Genomic DNA, 17913 nt, shown 5'->3' with positions numbered 1-17913 from the left:
GTCATGGACTGCATAGGTTACAGTGTGTAAGGCTATTCATGTGGCTTTGCTTGTTCCTCATGACCCTCCTCCCTCCTTAATAACTGGTAATAGTGACAGAGGGAATAGTGACAGATGTGCCAAGTATAGTATGAAGGAGGGGGTTGATGGATGTGTTGCAGGTTGAACTTGAAAGGCTTGGGGTTGAAGTGGGATTGCAAAGGGAGGAAGTAAAGGTGGAAGAGTTAAAGCTGGGATTGATAAAGGAGGGAAAGGCAGATTAGTCATTAATTACTGGGAAGAGAACTCAGTGTAATTGTTATTACACTGGGGTTAATCTAGTTTAGCCCACTGAAAGCTCTCACCACCTGAAAGCCCCCCTGAAAGCTTGTGTTGATCTTGAGCTCGCGGTGGTATCAGGTCATGCAGATACTTTTAATGACATGACACATCACTACAGTCCGAGACAGCAATCATGTAATTCATAACCATTTTGTTTCCCAGTTTCTACATAAGGGTATCAAATAAAGATTGTTAGTCATTTCTACTGTGCAATGTTTTTATTTAAAAACAAAACAAAGCAAACAAAAACATCTACGTTATGCTTAGTTAAAATCACATCATTTCATACTCAAATCTGAACAAACCACCCAAACCCAGTGCCTTTGTGCATACAGGAATTTGTAAAACTTTATCATGTTTGGTTTTTTTCTTTTCATTTTTTCTAAATATTTGCAAATGTACCCTACGTACAGCACAGATGTCCTCTTAGGACAATAAGTCCTTAAGGCTGGTGGGTATAAATTATGGCCAGACATTGTGGAGCGTGAGTCAGTATTAACCCCAAGCAGCGGCTACATTAATAAACAACACAGACGAGAGTGTGCAATCAATTGTCACCTTGAGGCAACTGCATTTGTGCTTTGGTTCTGTATGAATAAAACTGAACTGAACAGAAGTTGCCCTACTACAGGAATGTGATTTAAGTAGTGGTAGCAAGGGTAAATCTGATGTGATTTGTGTATTGGAGGATTAGGTGAGCACACAGTACTCTCTGAAACATGGATTAAAGTTCAAAGTTGGTCACACAGGAAGATTGCATCTTATACAGTATTCCTGGGAGCTATGCTTTTGTTTTCTTTTGTTTTTTGAAATAAACCTGCTTTACTTTGTGAGTGCGCATGCGCCATTAGCGTGCTGCCTGCTGTAACCCCTAATTTCCCTCGGGATGAATAAAGTATTCTGATTCTGATTCTGATTTTCAGGCCTCTCAGGTAATGATGAATTAACAAATCCTGAGACTGAATGTTATGGTTAGACTGATTATCCATAGCTATAAATTAGGCATCAGTATAATGTGTGAAAGAAAGACTTTAAAGTTTATCTTTCACACAATTTAAAAAAAAAATTGCTGCAAAAGCATTACATTCTAAATAATTTTCCAAAGATCAAGGAATAAGTGGCATCCGTCTGGAAACTGACTGTAAGGGTGCTTGCCTTTTTCATTAAAAACATTTTTGTGTGTTATTGGGGGGAAAAAAGGAAAAGAAAAAGAAAAAAAGAAAGAAAGAAAAGAAAAGTTGATAAGATCAAATACAGAAATGATAATTAAAAAAACAAAAAACAAAACAAAACAAAAACAAAAAACAGTCATGCAATTGAGCTCAAACAAAGCAGTGTTAGAGTCTGGAAAGAATATAAATGTTAGTGTCTATGTTTTGATATGATCAGCCTTGCAATGGGATCAGTGATGCATTGTGTATCAGTAATTTATTCAAGCTCTGTATTCAAGTACAGTTCTCAGATACTTATACTTTTTTCTCCCTGCTACTTCATTCTTTCATGTCACATTTTATTAAAAATATTGATTCCAAAATTGTTTTCATTACAATCACCTGAAAATTGATATCACCTCTGTACTGCTACTTCACAGAACTTCTTCCAAGACAAGGTGAAAACACTGAGAAGTTAACAGTGTATTAGAAAGAATTGCCACTCTCTACAGACTGGTAAAGCAAAACTAAGTAAATCCATTCACAAACAGACAACGCTCATTATCATAATGTTAAGTTGAACAAAAGAAGACAAAATGAACAGACTACAGCAAATGTAGTTTTAACAGTCCGAGTACTAATCAAAGGGGACCTAGATGTATCTCCCCGTCCTAGATAGGTTCAAATTAAGTGTGACCAATGTTTCAAGTTCTGAGGTAACAATATAAGTATATAAGATAAGATAACCTTTATTAGTCCCATGCGTGGGAAATTTGTTTAAAAAAAAGTGAGGGGAGAGCGCGAACGCAGTCCTCCACTACCACAAATTATGCAGTTGAGATTCCCGCATTTGGGGAATTCACAGGGGTCAGCACAACCGCAGTGCTGGGTGAGCCACCTTCGTGATCATGGTATCTCCCCTGCCAGGTAAGTATAAATATATACAAGTAAATATATATAAAAGTATATGTTTACCTTACTATTTCTGGCTCACATTTTCAGGTTTCAAGGAACAGAAACTGAAATGTGTTATAAACAGTGTACATACAATTCTCCGACAGTGGGGGAAATAATGCTTTCATTACCTGCTGTATTTATAGGTTCACTCACTTACAAACAAATAAACAGTCTCTAATTTTATGGAAGTTTTATTTTAATGGAGAGAGAATATCAACCAAAATTCCACAAATTACAACCAATCAATCAATTAAAGATATTCCTGATGTCAACTATGTATGAAGTACACCTGTCTACAAAATCAGGTTCCTTCAATTTCCATTCTAACCGCTCCACCAAAGAGCTGTCAAAGGGCACCATGAACAGGACTATAGACTTGCAAAATGCTAGAACAGGCTACAAGACCATCAACAAGAAGTTTGGTGAGAAGGTGACAACTGTTGATGCCATTATTGAGGAATAGAAAAATATAAAATGACCGTCAGCTGCACTCAGTCTTGCTCTCTATGCAAAGTCTTGGCTCGTGGGTTGAGGGTGATCATGAGAAAGTGGAGCCATTTTTTGTGTTGGTACATTATGTATGCCATTAGGGGTTACCTTTTGTGTTTTACGATATGGTGTGTTGACGGGAATGTATTTAGGGTAGACACACGTAATTAGCGGCAGGTGTGTTGTTGTTCAGAAGGAGCAAACGGTTTATGATAAATGGTGTTGGATAAAGAGAACTGTTGACAACAAATGCAACTGATGGAAGTGGAATACAGATTCTAAACGAACAAGATAAGTACGGCTGGAGTTATCGGACTGTGATAAGTTTCATTCATAACAGTGGCATCGCGTCACCCCAGCCAACGAACATCTCAGTGGCTTCAAGCGTGGGCTCAGCCTCTACAGTGGTGGATCAGCCCCAAACTACACAGGAGAAGCTTGTTGATTATCTGAAGGCAGTTGGAACCACAGTTACCAAGAACACAACTGGTAACACACTATGCGATAATGGTTTGAAATTTTGCTGTGCTCACAAGGTGCCCCTATGCAAAAATGCAGACGTGTAGGCCTATCTTAAGTTTGTAAGACACCATTTAAAGGATTTAGAGAAGGCTTGGGAGAATGTGCTGTGGTCAGAATAAAACCAAAATAGATTTTTTTTGGCTTCAACTCAACCCACCATCTTTGAAGAAAAAAAATTGTATGATGCAACTACAATGATCCCTCCCACTCTTAACCGCATTGGAGGACTCTGGGTTCAGTATCTTACCCAAGGGTACTTTGGCATATAGACTGGAGTAACAAGGGATCGAACCACATTGCTTGCAACTAGTACGTCTTGTGCCACAGCCACCCTTGTTTAGAGAGTTTCTGTAAAGGGGAGTGGCCAAAATCCTGAGATAAGTACAAACCTAGTCACCAACTACAAGCAACATCTTAACACTGTACTTGCCAACAAGGGTTTTTCCACCAATTAATGAGTCATGTTTTGCTTGAGAATCAAATACTTATTTTACTCAATGACGTGCACATCAGCTGATAAAATTAAACTACCATACATTTTAGAGCCTGTTGTAAATGAGCAAACTTAAATGTTTTTTACCCCACTATAAATGAGGATTTTTCTTTATGTGTGAATCATGCAAAAGTACCCTGGAGTGGAGTACCAGAATAAAAATGTACAAACACCAACTTGAACTAGGTTTGCTATTTTACGTACCTTTGCTTTATGCTAAGCTAAACCAATTATGTAAATAAATAAAAGAACTAATCTGTCAAACTGTATATCTGTCAGAAATGTATACAGCACGTAAAATAACTATTGAACAAGTCATGAGTTTACTAAGTAAATATATTTCTGAAAGTGCTATTGACATACAATTTTCACCAGATGCTGGTAATAACACATTTCAATCCACACAAGGTAGACAATAATAAGGTAGACCCTATTATTGTAGGGTCTACCTTACAATATAAAGCGCCTTGAGGCGACTGTTGTTGTGATTTGGCGCTATATAAATAAAATTGAATTGAATTGAGCTAAAGAAATCAAACCACAGATGTCATAAATTATGTGTAAAATGAAAAATGACACAGGGAAAAAGTATTGAACATGGTTACTGAAATGTATTTATAAAAGCTGTTGGTGGTGATGACAGCTTCAAGGCGCCTCCTGTATGGAGAAACAGGAGGTGAAAAGTTGCATGTATTGCTCAGGTGAGTTTCTTTCATACAAACAGTCTTCAAATCCTGAAGGTTCTGCGGGCCCTTTCTGTGAACTCTGAGCTTTAGTTCTCGCCATAGGATTTCAGTTGGATTCAGGTCAGGTTATTGACTGGATCATTCTAGCAGCTTTGATCCCAAACACACAGTCAAGGAAACTCAGCTGGTTTCAGAAAAAGAAAATATTGTCTTCCTGAGATATCCAGCTTCCATTCATTCTTCCTTCAGTTATGTGAAGCGTGCCAATGCCGTATGATAAAAAACATCCCCACGCCGTGATGTTCCCACCTCCAAACTGGGGGGGTATATGCATTGCCTGTTGATCTCAAAACATGATGTGTACTATGGCATCCAAAAAGTTCAATTTTGGTCTCATTTGTCCAGACTATCGGGCGACCGTGGCTCAGGGGGTTGGGAAGCGTATCTGTAATTTCTTAATATCTTAATTTGCAATAGGTGGCAGGATTGCTTTCTAATAACTGATAGATTTCAGCTGGTGTCATCACTTTACATGGCTTTCTTGCACCTCCCATTGTTCATGTGTTCAATACTTTTCCCACGTGTCATTTCTCATGATTATACATAATTTATGGACACATATTATTGGATTTCTTTGCATGTAAGGATTGGATGGGTTGTTACAGGCATCTAGTGAGAATTTCATGTTAGTAGCACCTCAGAGACATATTTACTTAAAAAATTGGTGAAGTGTTCAATAATTTACTCACTGTATCTTTGTAGGAACTATCTGCTTAAAATACAGTAGTGTTGTGATGGATGAATTCACACACATCATAGCACAATCAGTCTAATGTTAACTTCTAGTTACCTACATGATTAATGTCAATCATTGCTCTGAAATTAATTAAAAACAAAAAATCTATCTTGTCAAAATATGTACATGAAAACAATGTTCACTTAAGGCGGTTCAAGTTAATTACATCACTGGTAAAGCTTTCTATGTTTTAAAGTTCTTTCTAAGAAAAATACATATAGGAAGATATTATATTCCATGTCTTGCAGCATTCACCAACCAGTTTCTGTGTAAGCCCTGTTTCCTGCAACTTGCCTGCAATGACACATGGATCCAATACTGGTGCAAATAAATAATAAAACATTAAACAAATAAAATGTGGTGAATTTAAAAATCCTATAAATAGATAATCAAAATACTTTGTTCAGCAACAGTAATGAATTGTACTTTTAAAGTACTTTTAAAGTTCCAACTGCTTTGGACAAATTCAGATACATGACTCAGTCAAATCCAATGACTACAGAGGCAATAGCAGCCAAATTATATTCTCTTAATCTTTTTAGTCATGACAGTTGAGAGGTTCAGGTTGAAGTGTGTTATTCCAGGAAGCCTGGACAGGGGCTGGTTGCAGAGAGACAGGCTAGATTTAACTGTCCAAAAGTACTTTTGTTGTGCAAAATCTGCAGGTTAAACTTCCATCTAAATGAAGAGCAACTCCAACAAATCACAAGAAAATGAATAAATGTTTCTTTCCACAAATGATATTTAAATATTGGGACCTAGCTGCTCACTGATTCACTGGTCAGTAATACTAAACCATTGCAGAAAATGTGCTTATATGTTTTACAGATCAAACTGTGAAAAATAATGTGAAAAACCTTGACAAATTGAAAAAAATAGAAAACAGATTTTTTTGCAGGGTCTATACCCAACAACATAACATGCCTTGGGGCAACTGTTTTTGTAATTTGGGATTATATAAATACAGTAGAATTGAATTTAATAGAAACAGAAAACAACCATATTATTACCCACAGAGTATATTGCAAGAGTTCTTAGCAAGAGTTACCCCAGTTATCATGTTGACTTGGTAACAAAGGGATAGACCGTTGCTACTAATAGTAAACAACTAAGTTACACATGTTAGACAGAGTGAACAAAATAAAATTGAATAGAATATCAGGCCATCAAACTTCACTCATGTCAGACAATCTGACATATCTGATAATCACAAGTGAAAGTACCTTAACTGCAGATAGTGCAGTTCCATCAGGTAGTTGAGTTAAGGTTTATATGTGAGCCAGCATGAATGGCAGAGGTCTGAAATTTGCTCACCTAAATGGAATAAAAATAGTTTTTCATGGTATGTGTTACACCTGTACTTAATCTTTACAAGCCAAAATATCTGCTGTGAAAACAGTCTGTTTTAAAAAGTCCAAATGAACATTTGAGGTGGAATAAACCACTTAGATTATTTGTAAACTTGTAAACTGAGCTAAGTTCTATTTATTAAGCTGAAACTGTATATTACTGAAAGACCAACAAGGACAAAATTCAGTGGTGAGAGATTGTAGATGAAACTTTCTGCTGAAGTTACCATAAAACAGAACAAGATGCAAACAAGAATGTATCCAGGAAACTGACATCTTTGTGAAAGAGCTAAAAGTATCACCACTGTTACCCTTAGGGTGCTGTAGCAAGCTTTTTAGGCTCATGATTAACCTGTTTATTAGAGCAGCGGTCCCCGACCTTTTTTGCGCCACAGACCGGTTTATGTCTGACAATATTTTCATGGACTGGCCTTTAAGGTGTTGCAGATAAATACAACAAAATAAAACCAGTACCGGTACCAAAAAAAAAGATTTATTCATAACACACGGGAAAAGACCCAGGGAAACCGAGTTAACTATAAAAAATAACAATAAAAACCGATAAAAGCCCTGAAGACCATAAATTTCACACCCGAGCCTCAACTCTTGCGGCCCGGTACCAGACGGCTCACGGCACCGGACCGTGGCTCGGGGGCTGGGGACCGCTGTATTAGAGTGAATGTGCAACCAGCCCCATGAGTTTTCTCTCAGCGTGACTTGGGTACATATTAGCTTGTGAGGCAGGAACAGGTCTTTTGCTGCCATGATGCCAGGTCTTTCTTGGAAATGAGTTTTGAATCTCAGTGAGATTTTTACCTGGATAAATAAAGGATTCATTAATAAAAATTAAAAAATAAGCTATATCGAATGTCCAGTCCAACAATGAAATGGGTAGTATTCACTCCCAGATGTCTTTGATAGGCCATCCTGGCAAACTTGAACAGGTAAACCTCAGGCTTACGTCCCACAGAATGGTTTCACAGTAATTTTCTTTCACTACTACAATTTGAGCTAAAATTCTCAACAGTACACACACCAGTAGATCAGGTTGAAGAGGATATATGAGCCTGGGAAAATCATACGAGAATATGTGTCAATGGTGTGGGTGTTCTGAATGATCCGGAAGCCACGGATGCCCTTCTTCTTGGTGCCAGTGGACTCGTTGTCCAAAGACAGATGCACTACCATCTGTTCCTGTTTATCTGATATGTCCTCGGCAACCATCGAGGCTCTTGTGTATCCCGCCAGACTGTTGGCATCTTCCTCACTGTATGTCCCATCAAGCATCATGGTCTTGGTATGGGGCATGCCACATGTGCAAGGGAGTGTCTGGGACTAGGTGAAATAGACAAAAGGAATCATAATTAAAAAGGTTTGATCACTGTTTGAGATGTGTGAGTTTTGAAAAAGGTGCCTGTACCTGTTCCTTAACCTTTTCTCTGAGTTTGCGGTCTTTCCCATCCCTCAAAGTTGTCAGGTAGTTTACGGCAGCGTATTCTAGCACAGACAGGAAGACGAAGACAAAACTGACCCAGAGGTAAATGTCCACAGCTTTGATGTAGGAGACCCTGGGCATGGAAGCATTCACTCCAGTAATGATGGTGGACATGGTGAGCACCGTAGTTATACCTGAAGAGCATACAAGGTCTTGTTAGCGCAGCAGTCAATGAACTACAACAGAAGGTCATTTTAATGGCCAAAAAGAGCTAACTGATTTCCATTTTCACATTTTCACATCTGATGTCCTTAGGAAACATATTCAGTTTTAGCAGGCAACAGTTACAATGATGCAGATCCTCTTACCTAATGAGACTCTGGCAGGGACAGCCCTGCGGTCAATCCAGAAGGACACCCAGGACAGCATCACCATTAGAGTAGCAGGGAAGTAGGTCTGCAGTAGAAAAAAGAAGATGTGACGCCGCAGCGTGAAGTTGATGTACAGACGGTTGTACCAACCTGGAGATAGAATAAGTGAGGAATAAGTAAAACACAATATACTTTTCGCTTTATGTGTTAGAGGTAAAGCAGAAAAAACAAGGTAAAATGACAGAACATGAGGAAATTAACAATCAATTAACAATTAAAAGCTCTTGAAAGCTATTTGATCTTTCCTTAGGTTGGAATGGAAGAAATTGCTTCTTCTCATGTGCTTTATAAACATAACAAGTTGAAAAGAGGAGTTTCTGTAATTAATTGATTGATTGCAGTGTTGTGTGGTGGCGTTTACAGAAAGGCAAGCAGAGATGATTATTAGCAACTTTATCACAGTCCATCTTCTCTGCATCATACATGTTAGGCATGGTGGTTATTTAGAAGTAGAATGGAACTCAGAGCCTTCAGTTTTCAGGCTCCTCTTCTATGGAACCAGCTTCCAGTTTGGATTCAGGAGACAGACACTATCTCTACTTTTAAGAAAGAACTAGTGGCAGCAGATGGCCCCGCCCCTCCCTGAGCCTGGTTCTGCTGGAGGTTTCTTCCTGTTAAAAGGGAGCTTTTCCTTCCCACTGTCACCAAAGTGCTTGCTCATAGGGGGTCATATGATTGTTGGGTTTTTCTCTATATGTATTATTGAAGGGTCTACCTTACAATGCAAAGCGCCTTGAGGCGACTGTTATTGTGATTTGGTGCTGTATAAATGAAATTGAATTGAATTGAATGAAGGTGGTTAGCAACTGCAAACTTATCTGTTCTGCTGCTAAATCACTGAATCTTATTTACTTGCTAATGCTAGCTGAGTTTCCATAACACATTGAAATTGATCTAAGAGCAGCAAAAGTCTTAAGTTCCTTGAGGCAACTGTTGTTGGGATTTTGGACTATAGAAATAAAACTTAATTGAACTAAAAGCTGAGCCTCGCGTGCTCCTCTCTCAAGGACCAGAGATTTATCCACAATGCACATGTGCAAACCACCAGAATAAAGCTGCTGGCCTCTCAGCCTAGCCAGCTCCAGTCATTGTTACTGGGAGATGGACATGCCCTAAGAGACACACACTTTGCTACGAGATGAAATATGCACAGCTTCCAGCTGCAATATCTGACTGTGGCCACAAGATGGCAGTAATGTAAGGGCCAGATGTACATATCAATTGATAGACTAGGACTTTTTGACAGAACTGTCTGAGATGAAAATTGCTCTACTTTGGTAAGTTTTAACATATAAATTTCTATTTTTAGGTTTGACAAGGCAAATGCACTTGTACTAATGTACTGATGGATAGCCACTCTAATCTGTTTGCCACATGGGCACACAGCCTACCTGTGGGAACCAGAAATCTACTTATTACTTACCTATGTATTTTACTCAGAGACATCCGAATTAATTTATAACTTTGTTATGTTTGCATTGTGTTGCACTGTTTATTTATCTTTCTGTTGATATTCTGGCTCTTCATTAAATGAAACTACCATAAAAATAAGATATTTTTTAATTTCTTTGTAAGTCTTCAAACTGACAAATTTAGCAAGGAATCAAAGAGTTTTTTCCCTCCACTCTATGAACATGTTTTGGGATTTTTTTTTTTAACTTGCCCCACTGAGGTTCAGCTCAGTCAGCAGGATGACTTCTGACTGTAATAGCTGGATCTGGCTGAGCCATCAGCAGACATCAGAGGAAATATGTAAACCTCTCCCAACTTAGTTTGGCTTAGTTTACTGATTAAACATGAAATTAACTGTAGAATCTCTCCCAGATAATCATAATGTTGATGCTAAAACGGGACTTTCATATATGGTAGTTTACAACAACTTCAGATTATTTCCCCTAAATCTTTGGTTTTTGTGGAGCAGTTGTAATAGTGACCAATCTAATATTACACAAAATATGTATGTGTAAGTGAAATCTGGGTTTGTTTTCCTTCTCAACCTGTGCTGCTGTAGAAAGCCAGCCTGGAGGTAGTGTGAAACTTCTGAATCAGGAACTGAGACAGAGAAATCCTGTCATCTGTGCTCAGGGACTCATCGCCACTTTTCCAATAAAGCATCAGGTCCTCATCTGTGTAAGCATCTGCAGGACAGAAAGTAGGAATGGAAACAGCAGTCATCTGAATGAACATAGCTGGACCTGGATAAGCAAACAGAGCAAATTCATAAATTCAATAAAAGCTTGTATTCTGCTGATGGCTGAGTTTCAAATAAGAACTAAACTAATACTAATACTAATAATCAATTCATAATTTAGTAACCAAAGCCCCTTTTTGTTGTAGGTTTGCTCATTTACACAAAAATAAACAGTCTCTAATTTTTATGGTGTCTTTTTAATGAAGAAAGACAGAATATCAACCAAAAAGCTGGCAAGACCAAAGAGCTGTCAAAGGATATGAAGAACAAGGCTGTAGCTCTGCATGATGTTATAGAGGGCTACAAGACCATCAGCAAGAAACTCGGTGCGAAGGTGACACTTGTTGATGCAATTATTTGAAAATGGAAGAGTGGAGCTCAATGCAAGATTTTACTTTATGGGGTGAAGACGATTATGACAAAGGTGGTGGATCGGCCTAAAACTACACGGGAGGAGTCTGTTAACGATCTGAAGGCAGTTGGGATCACAGTCAGCAAGAATACCATTAGTATAATACACTACACTGTAATGGACTGAAATTTTACAGCACCTAAAAGGTCCCCCCGCTCAAGAAGGCATCTGTGTAGACCCACCTTAATTTGGCCATGAACATCTAAACGATTCAGAGAAGGCGGGGGAGAAAGCGCTGTGGTCAGATAAAACCAAAATCGAGTTCTTTGGTATCAACCGTGTTTGCAAAGAGAAATGCTGGGAATGACCCAAAGTCTCCTCCCCACAGTTAAACACAGATGTGGAAACATCATGTTGCGTGACTTTTTTCTGCTAAGGTAGATGACGACTTCACTGCAATGACACCGCAAATCTTGGATGACACCGTCCTTCTAGCATGACAGTCACCTAAACCACACCACAAGGCAACAAAGGAGTGGCTAAAGAAGAAGCAAATTAACATCATGGAGGTGCCTAGCCAGTCTCCACTTTTGGTTTGGATTTTTGGTTGACATTCTCAAACTGTTAATTTCTTTGTGAGTGAACTTAGAGATTTAGCAGATAAAATTATTATCTCCCCCACTGCATAGCAGCACAAGAAGGAGTCTCATGGTCTAAGAATACTTACAACTCTCCAGCTCCAGTGTACATGTCTGTGAGTCCAGAGGGAAACGACTAAAATCCATGTTGCAAGCTGCAGTAACTGTTACTCTGTGGAATTAAAGCAGAATATAAACCTTAGTAACTCTAGACAGGGGGCCCTTTCTTGCAAGGCATTTGTTTCCTGTCTTCACCTCAGACTGTATAGAACATGACCATCTGGGAAGACCCTTAACATGATGTTGTCAGTAGTGGTGTCGTGGATGAAGGACCTCTTGGAATGGACAAAGAACACATCAGGTACCCATATTTTCTTCACCAGGCGACCATCAAAGGTCATGCTTTTGTTTGTAGTGCTTGGGAATGCCAGCCTTTCATCTTTCCAGTAGTGCCTCAGGTACAGAGTCATGGTGAAGTCCTGAGATAATGGGAGAAAGAAGACAGCATCGGAATGAAAGGGTCTTGCTATCCCTAATTTATTTAATTTTTCCTGGGATTACATCACTGCAGCCAGTGGCTGCTGGATTATTGAAGTTGTTTATAGATAAATGTACAGTAAGCCAAAATGCTGAACATATGTTAACCAAGTACAGTCCACAGGCTTCATTTGGTCCTAGAATACCCTCGTTTTTTTCCTCCTTCATCCTCTACGTTGCTCTGCAGGCAGGAATGGTTACGCCCGTGCATGCCCCCCTCCACACCACAGATAATCTTTTGTCCTGTTCTCATAGTATTACAATTATATAACAACGGATTTATAATGACTAATGACTGTAGCAACATGTACTCTTGGCACCAAGTGAACAAGTACCTTTGATGTTGCATAAGACCAGTTTAAGGGCATGTCTGAGACTTTCACATGATTAATAACTTATGTCTACTAATCAGAGATGATTCCACCTTTAAAGATCTAAAGTATGTATTCTTGCATATTTCAAGTTCATGGTTTTAATAACCCATATACTGGTATACTGGGTCATGTAAAATTTTGCTTCATGGTTTTTTTTTTATATATCTCTGTCAAAAGCAAAACTGCTTTGTAAGAATAAATTGAATTTTCTGTCTTTTATTTATTAAAAATTGGATTTAACAGAAACAAAATAGCACATTTTCTCATGTCACTGAATACTGTGCTGAGGGTTTTTGTTGCTACAGTCTGGTATAATTTAGTGTCTAATGCTACCTAATAACAGTGAGTGTTAGACAGCAACTGCTGGAGTATTACAGAGCATGTTTTCTGTCTTTATGGCTGTCATTAAAGCACACTGAATGGCTTGCATTAAGCAATGAAAAGTAAACTCTGGCCAGAAATATACAGTATATTATGTTGTCTAACAGTGGGTTCAGTGATATACATGAAACACGACAGACAGTGACTACATCCATCCATTCATGTTCTTCCACTCATCCAGGCTGGGTTGCAAGGACACCCAGACCTCCCTCTCCCCAGTCACCTCCTCCCGCTCATCTCCCGCTCACAGAGGCATTCCCAGGCTAGCTGAGAAATTGAATTCCTTCAGCATGTCCTGGGTCTGTCCCGTGCCCTTATTCTAGTAGGACATGCCCAAAACACCTCACCCAGGTAGTACCCAGGTATGATCACAGCTGAGGGATCAGAGTGCAGACTGACTGGTAAATCTTTGTTATTATGCTCTTTATCACAGCGGACCAATGCAGCATCTGCATCACAGTAGCCATAGTCCCAATCCATCTGTTATTCTCCCACTTCCTTCTTCCCTGACTCATGAATAAGACTCTGAGATACTTAAACTCCACTTGGGGCAGTAACTTGTCCCTGGCCCAGAGACTAAAATGACTCCATTTGTTAAAATTGTGAAGTGACACACAAGCGCGGTCAGTTTTAGTTCAAAATGACATGCCAAGAGCCGCATTATTTAGCATAAGGTCACAAACAATGAAATTTACCACCAGGACAAGTTTTACTGCTGCTGGTATTGTTTTGGTTGGAGGTCATCTCTAAGTTAAATGAGAAAATTTAAAATCAGGAAGTTTGGTAATCCATTTTCTTTTATAACATCTTCATCTGACATTCCAAATAAATTGGAGAGATGTCTAACTCTTCTAAGCATGCACTCTTAAACCTTTGCAATGCCTCTTCCACACAGCAGTAACTGCTGCAATATCAAGCTCAAAAATTAAGACGTGCCTTTTTAGCATTGAAAACTGGCACAATTAGCAGTTGAGTAACTAATTTACAGAAATGCTTGTGCAATATGGTCAGTTTAAAAAAAATCCAGTTTCCATTTCTTACACACAGTTGTCCATGTTCTCTTTGCAAATACCAACAATACTTTCTGCACAGCAGTTTAAAGTCACACACCTCCAAAGATACAGCTGAAATTAATCCTGACAAACAGTTTTTGCCTTGTGTACTTCAGACTGTTTTCAGTGTGTAGGACAGATTTGGGCTGGTTGGCACGTTGTTTATTACTGCCACACTAGAAGGCACTGTGAAACTTTGTTGATATCACATATTTAACCATTACGAGCTGTCCATTTTACAGCGATCATTTTGTAAAACAAAAATAGACCGAGTTGAGGAGGTATTCAGAGTAATTTCACGTGTTGTTGTGTGTGTTTTTGGTTTTTGTTATTAAGAGCTTTGGCAGTATTAGACACTTAATAATAAGGTAAAGCCATGGTTAGGATCAGTTTGGTGCTATATAAATAATATTGAATTGAACTACAGAACACTGACCTGTTACTACCAAAAAACATCTACCGAGAAGAAGGGAATTAAACCATTTCATATGTGCAAGTTGGCACATAAACAATTGTCAGTTTGTCGGCACTAATCAAGAAAAACTACTGGAAAGCTCCATCATTAAGGCCTCTGATATTTAATATGACTTTGCACCAACAAAAAGTCCATAAGTGTGTATACAACATTGCAGTGGCACAGAAAGTCACAATCTCAAAGCCCTGGAGTAAAACCAGTCAAGCCGAGGCAGACTGGTTTAGTCGCTTCCTCAAACACTGCCCTACTCTTGCCATTTGATCACCACAGACCACAAGCTTGGCACGCACTACAAGTTTCAACAGGGAGAATGCTGGCATGTTCTTTGACAACCAGGAGCAGATCATGTTGAAATACAGATTTGAATTGAATAACTTGTGGAACGAAGCAGAAGGTGGGGGGGGGAGGGGGCATCATATCCTTTATTCCCTCCAGATTGCTCACGTAAACTCAATCCCATGGACGGGTCAAAATATGGATCTTTTAAAAAGTATGTCAACTCTGCCCGTGATGCCTGGATGCTGCCAAATGTTATTCTAAGGATTGTGGCCATTTCCTTCCCAATAGCTGCACCCCCTACCAACATCCAGTATCGTTCAGGGTAAGTGGCATCTACCCAATAAATAGAGATATCTTCAGGAATTTGAGTTTGCCCAAAGTTTGTCTTCCAACCTTATCTGGGTTACAGGAGTGCCTGGCTCCTCCCACCTCCACTGAACAGAACAGCTTGGTTTGTGTTGAGCCTTATATCAGTAGCTGGCCCAAGGAAGAATGGCTTTGATGTGTCAATGTGTGTGCCAAAGCTGGGCTCTCAGATGATATCAGAAAAAAAAAAAAAAAAATCACAATTTTTACTGATATCTCATTGATAACTCTGGGGACAACCAACCCCAAAGCAAGGTTGGTTGTCACAAAGTGTTAGTGTCACCTAATTAATTTTTATTACAATTAATTACAAAAATTTAAAACATACCCATTTTGAGCCAGTACCTTAAGCCTAATGAAGGAGTAGTTATTGAAGGATGTTTTACTGATCAGCAGTTTATGTAAAAGTAAAAATGCCACCCCTGTTCTACCTACACGTAGCATATTTTAGCCATGGTCTCTCATAAATTAGACTTGGACAATGCTATATTTATTAAGCACTGGCAGATAAAATCTACCCCAATTCCAAGGCTTGACACACAAGTCATGTTAAGCTTGGGTGCTCACAGATAATGACCCTCTGTTTAAAGTCCACATTGTAACACGTTAAGTTGGTGAGACGGGACAGTTTGTGTGTTTGTGTTAAATTTGTGTTATGTTGTGTGATTAGTTTCATTTTTAGGCACTAAGAACTGCTTAGCAAGATTATGGCATGGTTGAAAATTTGCCCCCGGCTGCACATGATACTTATGCTGTGTGTCTAATTGAGGTACCAAGTGGACTGTTGGGATTATTGCCATAACCTGTTGTGTTTCACACTTCCTTCATTGCAGTAATGAAACCACTTTTTTATATAGCTCCAGACATCTGGACATTACTACAGCAGTCTCCTACCAGCTCTGGAAATTTTGATGTCCAAGTCACTGGCACTGTTTTGCGTTTGTGCCACAAATTTAGATGACGAGATGCTGGGTGCACTACAAGAACCAGCAGTTTCCATAATCACTATTCCAGTATTCTAAATGAATGGGGTCACATGTCTGATAACACAGTCAGTTTTGCATGTCTCTTAAACTTCAGTGTCAATTAAACATTCAGCCTTACAGGTACTTTATCCAAATACTTGTTAAGCTACATTTTGTGTAATGCAAATTTACATTTAATGCATTTAAAATACTTACCATGTCTACCTCTGATATGCTGTCCAAACTCTCCACCTGAACGTCCACCCCAACAGGGACAGCTGGACCTTCAGATATAAACAAACAAATCTGAAGTGGTGCCAAAAGTACATACATTCTGTACTTAAGCAGATACTAGTGTTAAAAATACTCCAGTAAAAAGTTGAAGTACTAATTCAACTTCTTTACTCAAGTATGAAAAACTATCAGCTCTGAAATGTACTCAGAGTAAGAAAGTAAAGTAGCTCAGAGTAAGAAAGTAAAGTAGCTCCTTGAAGAACATTTTTACCACCTATTTTTATGCAAAACTAACTGAATCCTTTGCTATATTAATGCCATGATAAAATAACATTAGTATATAAGAATACCAACTTTATTTCAGTCTAAATTTTAATTCTAATACAGTTCCTCAGCTTGAATCAGTTAAGTGGAACAAAATAAAAACATAGCTCTGTTTTCTGTTGCCTGCGTTGTAGTGGCTGATTTTGCCTATAAACAGGAAAATGAGCAGGGAAGAGGTTAAAGCAGATTTGTTAAAATCAGTTCAATAAGAACATGTAATTAAAAGAATGAATTGATTTATTGATGAACAGAAGTTAGACAGATGTATTTAGTGGTTAGACTCCGATGGCTCGTCTTGGCAGAACGGAACCCCAGCTGTGAAAGGGACAGGGATGTTCAGTGCTCTTTGAGGATTTACACAACTGAACTGAACAAGATACAGTGGGGCAAAAAAGTATTTAGTCAGCCACCGATTGTGCAAGTTCCCCCACTTAAAATGATGACAGAGGTCAGTAATTTGCACCAGAGGTACACTTCAACTGTGAGAGACAGAATGTGAAAAAAAAATCCATGAATTCACATGGTAGGATTTGTAAAGAATTTATTCGTAAATTAGGGTGGAAAATAAGTATTTGGTCACCTCAAACATGGAAAATCTCTGGCTCTCACAGACCTGTAACGTCTTCTGTAAGAAGCTTTTCTGTCCCCCACTCGTTACCTGTATGAATGGCACCTGTTTGAACTCATCATCTGTATAAAAGACACCTGTCCACAGCCTCAAACAGTCAGACTCCAAACTCCGCCATGGCCAAGACCAAAGAGCTTTCGAAGGACACCAGGAAAAGTATTGTAGACCTGCACCAGACTGGGAAGAGTGAATCTACAATAGGCAAGCAGCTTGGTGTGAAAAAATCAACTGTGGGAGCAATCATCAGAAAATGGAAGACATACAAGACCACTGATAATCTCCCTCGATCTGGGGCTCCACGCAAGATCTCATCCCGTGGGGTCAAAATGATCATGAGAACGGTGAGCAAAGATCCCAGAACCACACGGGGGGACCTGGTGAATGACCTGCAGAGAGCTGGGACCAAAGTAACAAAGGTCACCATCAGTAACACACTACAACGGCAGGGAATCAAATCCCGCAGTGCCAGACGTGTTCCGCTGCTGAA

At 39.0% G+C, this 17913-nt stretch overlaps 1 protein-coding gene and 1 pseudogene across 1 annotated transcript in view; both read right to left on the bottom strand.

Moving 5' to 3' along the window:
- Nucleotides 1-2261: 2261 nt before the first annotated feature.
- Nucleotides 2262-2407, bottom strand: LOC146692810 (U1 spliceosomal RNA; annotated as a pseudogene).
- A 642-nt stretch (nt 2408-3049) lies between these two features.
- The window catches only part of LOC146692809 (gamma-aminobutyric acid receptor subunit rho-2-like), a 34552-nt gene continuing 19688 nt past the window's right edge, over nt 3050-17913 (bottom strand). Inside the window, exons 4-10 of the mRNA XM_085433007.1 lie at nt 16457-16524; nt 12067-12290; nt 11901-11983; nt 10628-10768; nt 8568-8720; nt 8185-8393; nt 3050-8099 (exon numbers count right to left, since the gene is read on the bottom strand). Coding sequence (XP_085289133.1) covers nt 7785-8099; nt 8185-8393; nt 8568-8720; nt 10628-10768; nt 11901-11983; nt 12067-12290; nt 16457-16524 — 1193 coding nt within the window. The 3' untranslated portion in view covers nt 3050-7784. The remainder of the gene's footprint in view (nt 8100-8184; nt 8394-8567; nt 8721-10627; nt 10769-11900; nt 11984-12066; nt 12291-16456; nt 16525-17913) is intronic.

The sequence above is a fragment of the Copadichromis virginalis genome, linkage group LG15 (genome assembly GCF_057382275.1).
Source record: "Copadichromis virginalis isolate Kocher_CV1m ecotype Utaka linkage group LG15, C_Virginalis_male_GT1.1, whole genome shotgun sequence".
NCBI classification, from domain to species: Eukaryota; Metazoa; Chordata; class Actinopteri; order Cichliformes; family Cichlidae; genus Copadichromis; species Copadichromis virginalis.
Note: the sequence above shows the minus strand (reverse complement) of the source record. Positions and strands in the feature narration are given on the sequence as shown.